Below are 12,248 nucleotides of genomic sequence, written 5' to 3'. Positions count from 1 at the left end.
ACAACATCTGCTCCTAGCTACAGAGGGAGCCTAGCTTCAATGAAATACCCAACCTCCACCTACCCTATGATTGGAGTCACTAATTGCTCTAGTCCAACAATAGCGATTGTGTGAAAGGCATACCAGCCAAGTCTTCTAATATTCTAATATTCTAATTCCGATAAAAGGATGGGGGATGGTGGAAGGGATATTAAGAGGCACAGGATGTGAGCAAGGTCCCAGGAAAGGGCATATTTTATCCAGCATACAGGATTTGAACTAAGTGACTGGTGACCTACTTATGTGTTAGATACTATATTTTCCCTTTATTCCTTCTCAACTTCTTACACAGGTAGTTACCATTACCTTTATAATATAATAGAAAATGACTGTCCCTTATTTAGTGGAATGTGTTTGCTTCTTCCCAGATAATGCATAAATACTTAGGAATCAAGCGAAGAAAACTTTAGTTTTAAGGCTTTATTTAATTTTTAGAAAACTCTTAAAAATAATCCTCTCCCTCTTCAAAGGTGGTATAGAAGTCCCTTGTAAAATAGTGAAACAAGTTGGGTTTGCGTTTTTTTTATCAGCATTATTCTATAATAGTTACTTCTGTCTTGTGAACAAATGAAAAATGCAACAAAACACACTTGTGAGTTATTTTCATCAGTCAGACTTTGATTTGCGGTTGACATAGCTTTTCACTTTAGGTCACAATATGCTCGTACATACATATTTGGTTCTCATATGTAAAGACAAGCCTGAACACCGTGGCTAAAAAGATAACCATGTACAAATATTAAAAGAAAATCCCTGATTCTGTACATTTTGATAATGGCTAGTGTGGAAAGTATGGCCTGATTTTCATGCTCATCTTCTTCATTGAATACCATGACCCTTTCCAGTTCATCCATACAACACCATCATCCGTACCATGTTTTGCCATATCCCAGCTGTAGGTCCCTCCCCAATAGTATCTGCCATTGGGGTTGGCTGAGTGGCAGCGGTTGTACCACCATCCACCACCATCTTCTTTGGAGCACTGTTTTCTTGGATCAGTGGTTAACCTGATGAGAGAAAAGCAAGTGTTAAGAGTGACAGAAGAACAAACAGATGTGTTAAGCAAACAGATCGACGGAGTACATACACCCGCCCCTGTACTGAAATTGTCAAACCATAATAAACATTTAATATCCTCTCTGAACTTTCTGTAAAATATTGACCATCACAAGTGTGTGCTACACAGTGCACTTGGAAGATGAAGCAGCTAAGAAAAACAAGTTAATGCATCTCCTTGGGAGTGTCATCTTAGTTTACTGATTGATAACTACAATTACTTGCAGTTCATAATGATAACTGCAATATCAATGCAACTGAAAGATATAAAACAATGAGAAATGCATGCCTTCCCCAGTCTAAACAATTCCTTTATTCATTAATATGTAATTGGGTATTAAGATAAAGACATAGCACACAATTTAGAGATACAGTGCTAAATTGTGTACTTTACAACTGAGCTCCTGTCTTCTAAGTAGGCAGAACTTTGTTTTTTAAACAGGCCATGCTAACAGTCTCTTTCCTGAGGACCCATTATGTGTTACTGGAGTGAGTACCAATATTCCTACTTAAGAAAGACAGTGTCCTCAGCACTGCTACCATCAATCTCTGACAATTAATCTATTGCATCCAGATTTGCTGATTTGTCTATGGTAATGTCATTCCCGGAATCAGTAAAATTCAGCATGCTTGCTTCTTACTTGATTGTGGAGCAGTACTAACCTAATAAATAGTTTTACCTGCCCTTGGCTAAGGCAAGAGAACTGCATGGACATTTGGCTGGTAACTTGCAGGGATAAAACATATTTTAAGATACCACAAAATACTATGAAAACTAACAGCAAATTAGAGAAATATTCTATATTCAGCTCTACTTTAAGCTCTATTTTTACTTTAAATGTCTAATGCAAGTACATACCATCCATCGTTGTCTCTGTCATAAGTACTGAAGAACATGCCATTGTGAATTGTCATTGTCCTGTTTTCTCCATGCAGTTGTGAAGCGCCATCCATTAGCGCGTTCCCTGCGTTGCCCTTGTAGTTACTAACTGAAAGTTGGTACTTGTTTCCTTCATTCTGTATGGTGAAACCTCCATAATGAGCTGATACTTTGTCACCATTCCAGTCCTCCATTTCAATTAAAACTTCAGTGGGCCCTATTTTGGTAAGCTGGCTGATTTTGTCATTCCCAAGCCAATATTCACCTGAGAAGCAACCGGTGAGAGCTCTGTGAATAGACTTCACAATAAAATTCAAGGCAACTTTATGATTTGCCTATAGGTCTGCCAAAGTGGACTAGTTAATTTAAAAAAAAATCAAAGAACTTTGAGAAATATAAGAAAACAGTTTCAGTAAGAAGAGCCCTTTCATGCTTGGTGTTTTACCTGGGGTATCACAGTAGTTCTTCCCTCCACTCTTCCCAACATTTCCAAATCCTTTTTTATATTGATCCCATACTCTTCCAAAATTAACACTGCCGTCCTGGCGGTTCTGAATCAAAGTCCAGCCTGCAGGAGCGACAGTATTTAGATTAAATTGCTGCTAAGAAAGAAGCATGAAACATTAAGATACAGCCCCTTTATCTTCATCTCAAGGCAAGTGGAACATATGGCTTCCTTGCAGCAGGTCTGAATTTTCACTGCCTATGAGCTCAGCCTTGCCATTTTTGCTCATACTCAAATAGCGCCTTGCTTCATAAGGAATGCTGGAAAAAGCAGAATTTGAAGGACTTTTTACCCTGATCTTTTATCTAGCATATAGCAGCAGAGTAAGAAAAGAGCCAGGCTGTCCTTGTCTGCCCACCCATGCATTGTCCATTCTAGTCATAGTCAGATCCATTTTTATTTACAAAGCCTATCCCAGCAATTTATTTGCAGTTTCATTATGTAAGTATCCTAATGAACATCTGAAGATGTCCAACAAGACCTGTCTGAACGAGTCAATCAGACTTAATTCTCAAGTAATTACAAAAATTATAAGTCCATGTTCGTTTGTATAAAATGCAAATTACTAATACGAATGTTTGTAGCATCCATATTAATTAGTATTTTTAAAACATAGTTATTTCACACTAACCTCCATTATCTGTTTCCATGTCACAGTATACTCTGTATGGTCTGCCGAAAGGATCTGGCTGGATGAGGTACATTTCAGATACCTCGCCTCCCTTTCTGATAATATCCTCACATTCTGCAAGAATAAACCAGAGACTCTGTTACTGAAAGAGCTGATTGTTGTTCTTCAACAATCTTCTTATCCTTCAGTTTGCTGATTATAAGGGAACAATTTTAAATATATATAAATATATAATTCTACTTCCATTTTGATTTCTGTGATACATCATGTGAAAGAATCAGGGAAAAGAACAGTGTTCTACTTTTCCAAATGGGAATTTTTAAAAGTTCAAACTGAGTGATGGAAGAATGTATACTTTCCGATGACTTTTTGAACTAGACAAGCTTGTGAAAGAAGAACCTTTCTTGACTGAAAAAAAACAAAGGTACAACTGATAGTCACAAATGTATCACCTCCACCTTACAAAGACCCTGAAGCACATATTTCTTTAAAATGCTACTGGCCACTAATGAAGACTGATATTGGGTAAAAGGACCTTTGGTCTGACCAGTACAGGTGTCCATAAGAGATTTTTTTCCTTTAGGACCACTTTCCCTCTTTTCTGCTATCCTAATCAATGACACAAGCTTCAGAGGCATGTTCAAAACAATTGAATGATGCATCTCTCAATTTGCACAGTGATACAAATGGGAGAAGAGCTGTCATTATAGTTGAATGAGTACCTTTGCCTGAAACCACTGGAATATTACAAGAAACAACACATGGGGAACGGCAGTAGTCCACCTGGGTTGCAATGGCATTTTCCAGTTTTTGTATCTTTTTGTGTAAAGAATCCACAACTGCACGAAGGACCCTGAGGCTAGACGGGATGTTATTGTCCAGATTATCCTTTATATAATTATAATGCAGTTCCACTTCTGTGTTGTACTGAGAAAGTATATCGTCATTGTCTAGAAAAGCAAAGAGATGAAAAACAGATTATTTTTCAACATGTTTTTCCAGTTACGAAATAATGAAGAGCAATCTGTAAACACAATTTGAGAAGCCACTTCTTTCCTTAGCAGGGAGGAAGTATAGGCATTTGGTTTTGCTTACTTTTCCAAAGTGCGCAAAAACTTTGCAGACATTCTCAGGAAAGTGGTACATGTGTATTGTTATTTCTTTGCTAGCTAGTACATTTATCAGTGGTGCTATATTCTGACAAAGAACTATAATTAGCTTCTTTGCAGGGAGCCATGGTGCCAAGCCAGGAGCTGGGCATAAAGGGATTGGATGGATATAGGAGAGCAGGTAAGGGGGGAACACATCACCCTTACATTTAGGGGCCTCATATGAATCTTGACTTAGTATGAGATCCATTCCTCTGCCTCTCTCAAAGGATTTTTTTTTAAGATTTAAGAGGACATGGTCATGGAACCCTACTTTTCTAGATATTCCACTGTCTTTCAGATTTTTTTTAGGAAGTCTAATTAACAAGTAACAGTAGCAATGCCAATAGAACTGCAACACCATTTACACTAGTAATTCATAGAAATAGCATACCTTGTCTTTGTTTTTGCCTCTTTACCAATTTATCGTCTAGAACAGTCACGTATTCATAGAAAGTCGTAGAGGTATCAGACAGTTTGCTCACTTTGTCCTTTAGATCACGAACAACTGCTTTCACATTTTTTTCCTGTTTTACCAGTGTAGTTTGCAGCTCGCATCCAGTTGGACACAGCACTCCCTTAAAAAATCAAAAAGGGCTGTGAATAAAAGTCAAGATAAAAGGTTTCTAATCCCATCAGTGAATGACCGTACCTCTGAACACACTGAACAGTTAGCAATGTGAGACCAGACATTTAAGCATCTAGGTAAGGACTCAAGACATTCAACTTCTACAAAGAAGCTGCAGTCTGAAGGTCAGGAAGGAGCCCAGGCTCCCCCAGGAGGGCTCTTTTGTTGAAGCTCTTGGGGAAAGCCCTCTCTCTTCACAATTTTTGGTCTACTATCTACTTTTCACTTTTCTGCATTGTTAAATATTCATGGTGTTAGGCCACCTGAACTATGACTAAAGCCTGTCAGAAACTACCTGGTGCCTGTGCATGTTTATATCTACCCCTGTCCTCTTTCACTAGCCTCAGAGAATCAACTATGTTCTCTACACCTTATTATATTTATCTCTTGTGAAACCAACATACGATTCATTCAAAAATTATCATCTCAAGAAGCTGAGCACCATTGCTTCTGCAACAAGCGCCGCATCCTCAAGGACAGCAGTGTTTTAAAAAGAGGTGGGAAATTCTGAAGCCCCGTGAGAACCAAAATACCCAGGCAGCAGTGGGGGTCCACCACAATCATGTATTCATTCGGCTTTAACAGACTTCATTTGTTGGAATCCTCCATGCTCAAATTTGCCCTCAGACACTAAGATGCCTCTCAGCATCGTTACAGCTTGCGTTTTCCATCAGAGAGCACAGCAGGGAGTGTGATAGACTCCTGCAAGGCAGCGAGGAGTATGGTAGGTCTCAGCATGCTTGGACGCTCTTCTGTGAGAGCTGGGGCAGGGACTGAGGGTAGATTATACTTACAGTTCGAAACAAATTTTAAGAAAAACATGGGAGGTCATTTTTTTTGGTCCCTAGGGTTATAGAATTACAGAATCATAGAATGGTTAGAGTTGGAAGGGACCTTAAAGATCATCTTGTTGCAACCCCCCTGCCATGGGCAGGGACACTTCCTACTAGACCAGGTTACTCAAAGACCCGTCCAAGCTGGTCTTGAACCTGGTGCCTTGAGATTATCTGAAATTCAAGCCAGCACTTCTGAGGAACTTTTTTCTGTCCTTCTTAATAGTTACCCATTCAAAGCCACGTGGAAAGCACAGGCTAACCCACAGATAATTCCTTTCCTCATTTACGGTTCAAATCTCATCTCCCCATCTTCACCGCATGCTGTCTGACTGCGTGACTAATCCCATGGACTCTGTGGCATTACTCCTCTGAATGCAGTCCTACCAAACTCAAGCACAATGAAGCAAAGTTAGGCTGCTTTAAATGAACGACCTTCGCTTATTTGGCAACAAAAACTCCGTGTTGGGTACGCTAGAAGAAAAGCACAGTCTGTTATCAGCTGCATCAACAGGCAGACACCCACCAGCTCCTCTAGAGGATGCTTGCAGCCACCAGCATCAGGGTAGACGACACGTTCCTTCTTGTCGCTTGGCTTCCCCCGCTTTGGGGGCCGGGGCTGGTACCCCCCTCCGCTGATGGGAGGTGCCACAGGTCGGAGTGTGGGGGCCGATTCCCGCCTTTTGTCCAGGGGTCGGTGGCCTCGAATGTCGGGCTGGGGGCTGTCATCCTGCAAAGCCAGGGGGAGAGGAAATTCTCTGAATCTGGGATTGCTATTGTAAAATGCTAGGCACAGGGTGGAGGCACCCATTCAGCACTCTTCAGTGTTTTTAACAGCAAGCAAAACCATGGAATGGAATAGAAAAAGTAATAATGGAAATATTATACTGATATTATGTAAAAGTCATTGCTATGCCCTCCCTTGTAAGACTAGTCACACTCCCTTTATCTAGATATAGACAAACTAAAAAACCTTCAAACCAAAGCAAAACAATATTTTAATAGCTCATTCTGACAAAGAAATAATATTTATATAGTTCAGAGCCACTAAGCACCGTGAAATTTGAAATAGTAGGATAAAAAGAAAGTAATTAGACATTCTTAGGGCTAAGAAGAATATTCAGCATCACGTTATCAGTGTCCTAGCTTTTGATTGAGCTACAAGAAAATTTGTAAGGCCTCAGAAAATCAGGCCATAGTCAAATACATCATCAGGTCTCAGGCCACATGCCAGCTATTAACTGATGGAATTAGGAAAAGCATTCAATAACATCTCTCTGGGTAGGTTTTCAGAGCTCCGTCTGATGCATACATTCCCCATCTCTGCCAGAAATGAAAAAGTCTAATAGGCTGAGCAAGGAAAACAGGCCTGGTCTCTAAGCGCTTGTTGAAACTAAAACATTTGAATTAATAGTTGCTTGAACTACTGAATCAAAACCTTCAATCATCTCCAATCCCGCTCCAACTTAGCTATAAATAACAACCATTTGAAAGGATACAGGATCAGAGGCTTCAAGTAGTTTCAAAAGTAGGCAGCATACAAATCACAAAATTGCTGAAAATTATTTAGCATCGTAGTGTTATCAATAGTCAATGTACCAACACAAATACTTAGATTGTATAACAGAAAATAGTCTCATTTCTGATTACCCTTTGAAATTACTATTTCATTTTTGCAGGGATTTTCAAAATATAAAAAATGTACTGAGATTCCAAATTGTATTTCCCATTAAAATATTTTACTTAAGCAAAACTAAATATAGGTTAAACTATTATTTTAGATTGATCCTCATTGCTTGCCTTTTTGTTTAACAATTGTTACTTCTCCATTTCCAATGTAAAACTATATGAATGGGTAGTTAATTTTTTTTCAATGTCTACTGAATCCATAGAAAATTTTTTACTGTCTTTGAGACAGGACATGATTAATTGCACTTTTCTACTCCTTTGCACCTGATATTAATTGTCTGTAATATCATATGTCAACATTGCTAAATTAATATCTTTAAATAAATTCAGCAAAATAACTAATCTTACCATCAGATATTCTTCATTCCCTACAGAAAAAGAAAATAAATACGAAGACAATATATCCAAACTCAGAAAATAACTATTGTGCAGTTACATATACATGAAGAAATAATAAAAAGGTTATTTCTTTGAACACCTCAAGTGAAACATGAACATGCACTGGATCATTTTTTCCCCACAGCTTCTAACTTAGCTAACTCACATAAGCTAAGTCATGCATGCAATTAAATGAAATTATTAATTTTCACTATTATAATTATTAGTAATTATGATCAGTATTACAACCTCATCGTCATAGTCACTAGAGGCCTGAGATTTAACAGAGGAAACACAGAGCAGGAACAGCAGGAGCAGTTTCATGGTGCTGGATTGCTTGAGCAGCTCAGTGACCTTCTCCCACCAGCAGCTCTGACAAGGAAAGGTCCCCTCTGTTCCTATATATATAGGCAGCAACCCTAATTTCCCAGCTTGACAGTGATAGGACCAGCCCTTCTGAGCAATCACTGTATCTCTGTTAATATTCAACCTTTCTCTTCACTGTGTGCCTGAATACATTTGTTGTTGAGCAATTTCTCTGAACAACTCTTATCTATGTGTCCCAGAGACCTCTGTTGATGCTGGCATCAGATAGATGTTTAAATCCTTAAAAGCACCTCCTGCTCAGATTACACAAGGTTACTGTTTTCTCAAAAATCACAAGTCTTTTAAAACAGTTGAAAAGGTGACCATCCTTTTTTTTTTTTTCTCTGCTGAAAATTTGAACTTTCAGAAATATCATATTAAATTTGAACTAAACTCACATCATACAGATTGCTACATTCTTCTAAATAGTTCTGACAGTACCTGGATAGGTATGCAAGTCTTTGGGTCTCTTTTAAGTAGAAGAGCAACAAAGAGTATATTATGTTCATTATATCATTAATAATTTTGAATTAAAACATTGTTTTGATCTAATTAAAGATCAGAAGAATATTGTAAGCATAAAACAATGCTATTGCATTACATTAACAATATGACATTGTAAATGAACAAAAATAATTAAATTTTACATATTAATTTGCTGGTTTCCTTTCTTAATACAAAAAGTATATCTGTCAAACTTTATTTAAATGTTTTTAATAATCTGATAAAACAATATAACATGAAGTTATTTGTAATCATAGTGGAATACTCAAACATGCTTTCTGATGTTTTTTAAGAGTATGGCATATCGCTGCTCTCATATTTGCAGAGTTTTAACATTTCAGTGTCTTTATATACTGTGATTTTCTTTTGCATTATAAATTATCATAATATACTGAATGAAATAAAATGGGCTGAGTGAGGGCCAGCACACTTTTCTGAAGTCATTCATATCGATGTCTGAAGACATGAAGAGACGCAAACCGTGGGTGAGGTTCCATTTCAAAGACCAACTTGATGGAGTGGGAGAATTTATGGTAAAATAGATGAGAATGCCTAAAATTGCTTGGTTTAGGCCTTTTTCCTGTATTCATGCTGTTGTCAGAATTTTTGTAAACTGTGGAGATTCCCGAAACATGAAAACTGTTTAACCTGACTGGTTTAATTATTTATCAGCTTGGACCAAAATCAGCCATGGCTCAAGGAGCTCTAACTCCACTGAGTTTGATCCCTCGCATGAGGACATCACCAGCACTATTAGATTTGGAAGAACACAAACTTCTCCCTACAGGCATTAAAGAAATCTGCCTAAGGCCAAAACTGACATCATTAACATGTTATTTCCACTTAAAGATGCCAGCAAAGATATTATCACTGATTCTGGGCATGTCCCAACCTTCCGTGCAGTTTTCTCCCCATGTACCTCTGAGGGAAGTTCAGTCACCCTCACCTTACGTATAAGAAAGGGACATAGTGATGCTGAACCCTTGCCCAGGGCTTACGGGTAGTTCTTGATACAGCAGAACAAGTTCTCGCTAGTCCTGAGCTAGCAACTTACTCTTAAATTATCCTGGCTCAGTCCAAACAAATCTTAGATAAATGTACGATATTTGTTTTAAATCCATTCTGAAACCATCCCCATGCTCTGCAGTAACTTATGGTGTCCTTCAGGCATTGAGTACTCTTCACCCCGCTATGAAGAAGCGTGGCCATGGCTGTGCAGAGAGTGTCAGGGACCAGATGAAGGGGGTTGGCGCGGGAGCTCCCAAGCCCGCTGCAGAGTCCCAGTGCAGGAAAACCCCAGGCTTCGTCCGCCTTCAGATGGGATTTCCCCTTTGAAACTCAGCCTTTGACCCTCCCAGCACCAGTACGTTTCATTGGCTTCCCCAAGAGAGCTGGGTGGTTGTGTCTCCCTGGGGATTTACCATGGACAACACACGTATCTCATACCACAGAGTGTTTGCGGCTTTGTGTCAAATGAGGAGATGCCCCCGGACAGGGATCACACGACCGCTCACCTGCAAAGCGGAGGCCTTGTCTGTGCTGCAAAGGTTTTGCCTGGAGAGTTTTATCAGCAAAAACCAGTCCCAATCTCAAACTGCATAGAGCGATATATACTGGCAAACAGACAGTATAGAATGTATATAGAAAAACATTTTGGCAGCAGAACATAATCGATGTCAGTTAACATGCTGGTTGTGTGATTTTTCTCTCATGCTTGCAACCATTATGGTTAGGCTGACACTTTCTAAGGATTGAATGAAGCCTTAGGAACAACCAAAACCATGGCTTAAATTTCTTCTAAAAATTATATCAAAGATGCTTTCTCTTCAAAACAGGACAACTAATCTTTTTTCCTTCACATTGACTCCTCCAGCTCGTATGGTTAATGAGAAGCTGTTCCCGGAGTCAACGTGCTAGCGATACCACAACACACCTGCTATTGGGACGTGTAATAATACAACGCGGACCTGCTGGTGTTCCAGGACATCCCTTTGTACGGTATTTTTGTACTGAAAAGGCACTTACTGGCAGAGGCGTATGTGTGTGTTTTGAGGAACGACTATTTGCCTGCTGCCCCTCGTGTTTGCTGTGCCGCTGTGCCCGCCAGTGGTGCAACCCTCTTTACACAAACCCCCATCAGGCCAGTCACGGTCACTGGATGACAGCTCTTCAGAGCTGAATGTGCCCCCCGAGGTGGTCTTGAGGTGAGGGAACAGAACCTTCTTGGTGCACGATGAGCTGCAGCGTTTGTTAAATGAAATTTAAAAATAGGAGTTGATTTAGAAATGTCCATTTAAACAACTAGTGTTGCAATTGTGTCATGCTAGGAAAAGAATACTGTAAACTTAAATGTTCGCCTGTGCTGAGATGAACATCCTCTTTTCTTGCTTTTACTGGTAACAAATACTACTTCAAAGGTTTCTCATAAATGAGAATTAATGCTACCTTCACGTTCTGGGAGCAAGCAAGTTCTGAAACATATTGAGTGGGGCAGTTCACTTTGGCCTTAAACAGCACTAGAAGCACATGCAATTTACAAGTCACCTTCTTCTAAGTAGTGATTTATAAAAAATTACACAGTTAGTTTGTTATTTGCAGAATTGCAGCTGTAGCTGACATGCACAAAGACATCAAGTAGCTACATATAATAAAGAAAATGAATAAAGTGCATATTCTAATTAACATTGCTGACATGATTTATTGAAGTTCTGGGACTAAATTTCACCTTAGACTAAATCTTCTAGAAAAAAATTAAATTATTACAGAGATTAATTTGTCCTCTGATTTTCTAAAGCAATACAAGAACAATAGGAAATAAACTGAGATTATAAATTTCTGAGGGGAATGTTTACTTGAAAAAAAATGAGAACAACTACAGGGCAATGTGAACACTAATAATAATAGTAATAAACAGCACATGCACGTGAAGTTTTCTTGCAACATATTAATGGAGAATTTTTTTCTTGGACTGCTACAAGAATCTGTATTTCAAATTGGGTTTTCCTTTAAAAAGGCAGTAAAAATAAGCCTGATTTCTTTCAACAGACAATAGAAAGGAAACAACTATATTAGGACACTCTGTATGTTGCCAGTTATTAGCCCTTAAACCATTTCCACACATCAAATCCACTGATCAGTCCACCGACCAATCAACAGGCATACACTACTCTGTGTGTAAACTTTAAAAAAAGAAAATATTGTTTGAAATTCTTTGTCTTCCAAATCTCGTTTTTAACCTTGCGTATCTTCAATTTAACCTCACCAGCCCGGGAGGATCCAACAGATTTGCCCCACTTTGACACACTGCCCCGTGGAGTTTGCACGCTAGGTTGCACTTTAAGCAAGGACAGATGACACTCCCCCTCCTCGAGGTACTGTGACGACCTTTAGCAGAGGCTCCGAAACCTGGCAGGGATCCCCGGCACCACCGGAGTGACTACTGAAATGTTAAACATGAAACTTGGCTGGCTTGGCCTGAAACTTTGCTGGCAAAGCTCCTCCACTGTTAGTGGCATGGAGTAATGGACATCTCACCCCCACTTCAACCCCAGACCAGGCACTGGGTTCAAAGCCACTTGGAACATATTTCTA

The 12,248-nt window shown here is 39.1% G+C and overlaps 1 protein-coding gene across 1 annotated transcript; it reads right to left on the bottom strand.

Annotated features, from left to right (window-relative positions):
• Positions 1–444: 444 nt before the first annotated feature.
• On the bottom strand, positions 445–8,194 carry FGB (fibrinogen beta chain). Its single transcript, XM_063336797.1, has 8 exons — positions 8,037–8,194; positions 6,247–6,450; positions 4,654–4,837; positions 3,834–4,061; positions 3,112–3,225; positions 2,421–2,543; positions 1,955–2,240; positions 445–1,046 (listed from the first exon to the last, which is right to left on the bottom strand). The coding sequence occupies exons 1-8, from the start codon at positions 8,109–8,111 to the stop codon at positions 818–820; spliced, it is 1,443 nt and encodes a 480-aa protein (XP_063192867.1). The 5' UTR covers positions 8,112–8,194; the 3' UTR covers positions 445–817.
• Positions 8,195–12,248: the final 4,054 nt, after the last annotated feature.

The sequence above is a fragment of the Chroicocephalus ridibundus genome, chromosome 5 (assembly GCF_963924245.1).
Source record: "Chroicocephalus ridibundus chromosome 5, bChrRid1.1, whole genome shotgun sequence".
In the NCBI taxonomy this organism is placed as follows: Eukaryota; Metazoa; Chordata; class Aves; order Charadriiformes; family Laridae; genus Chroicocephalus; species Chroicocephalus ridibundus.
The sequence above is the reverse complement of the archived record's forward strand: the minus strand, read 5'-3'. Positions and strand labels throughout refer to the sequence as shown.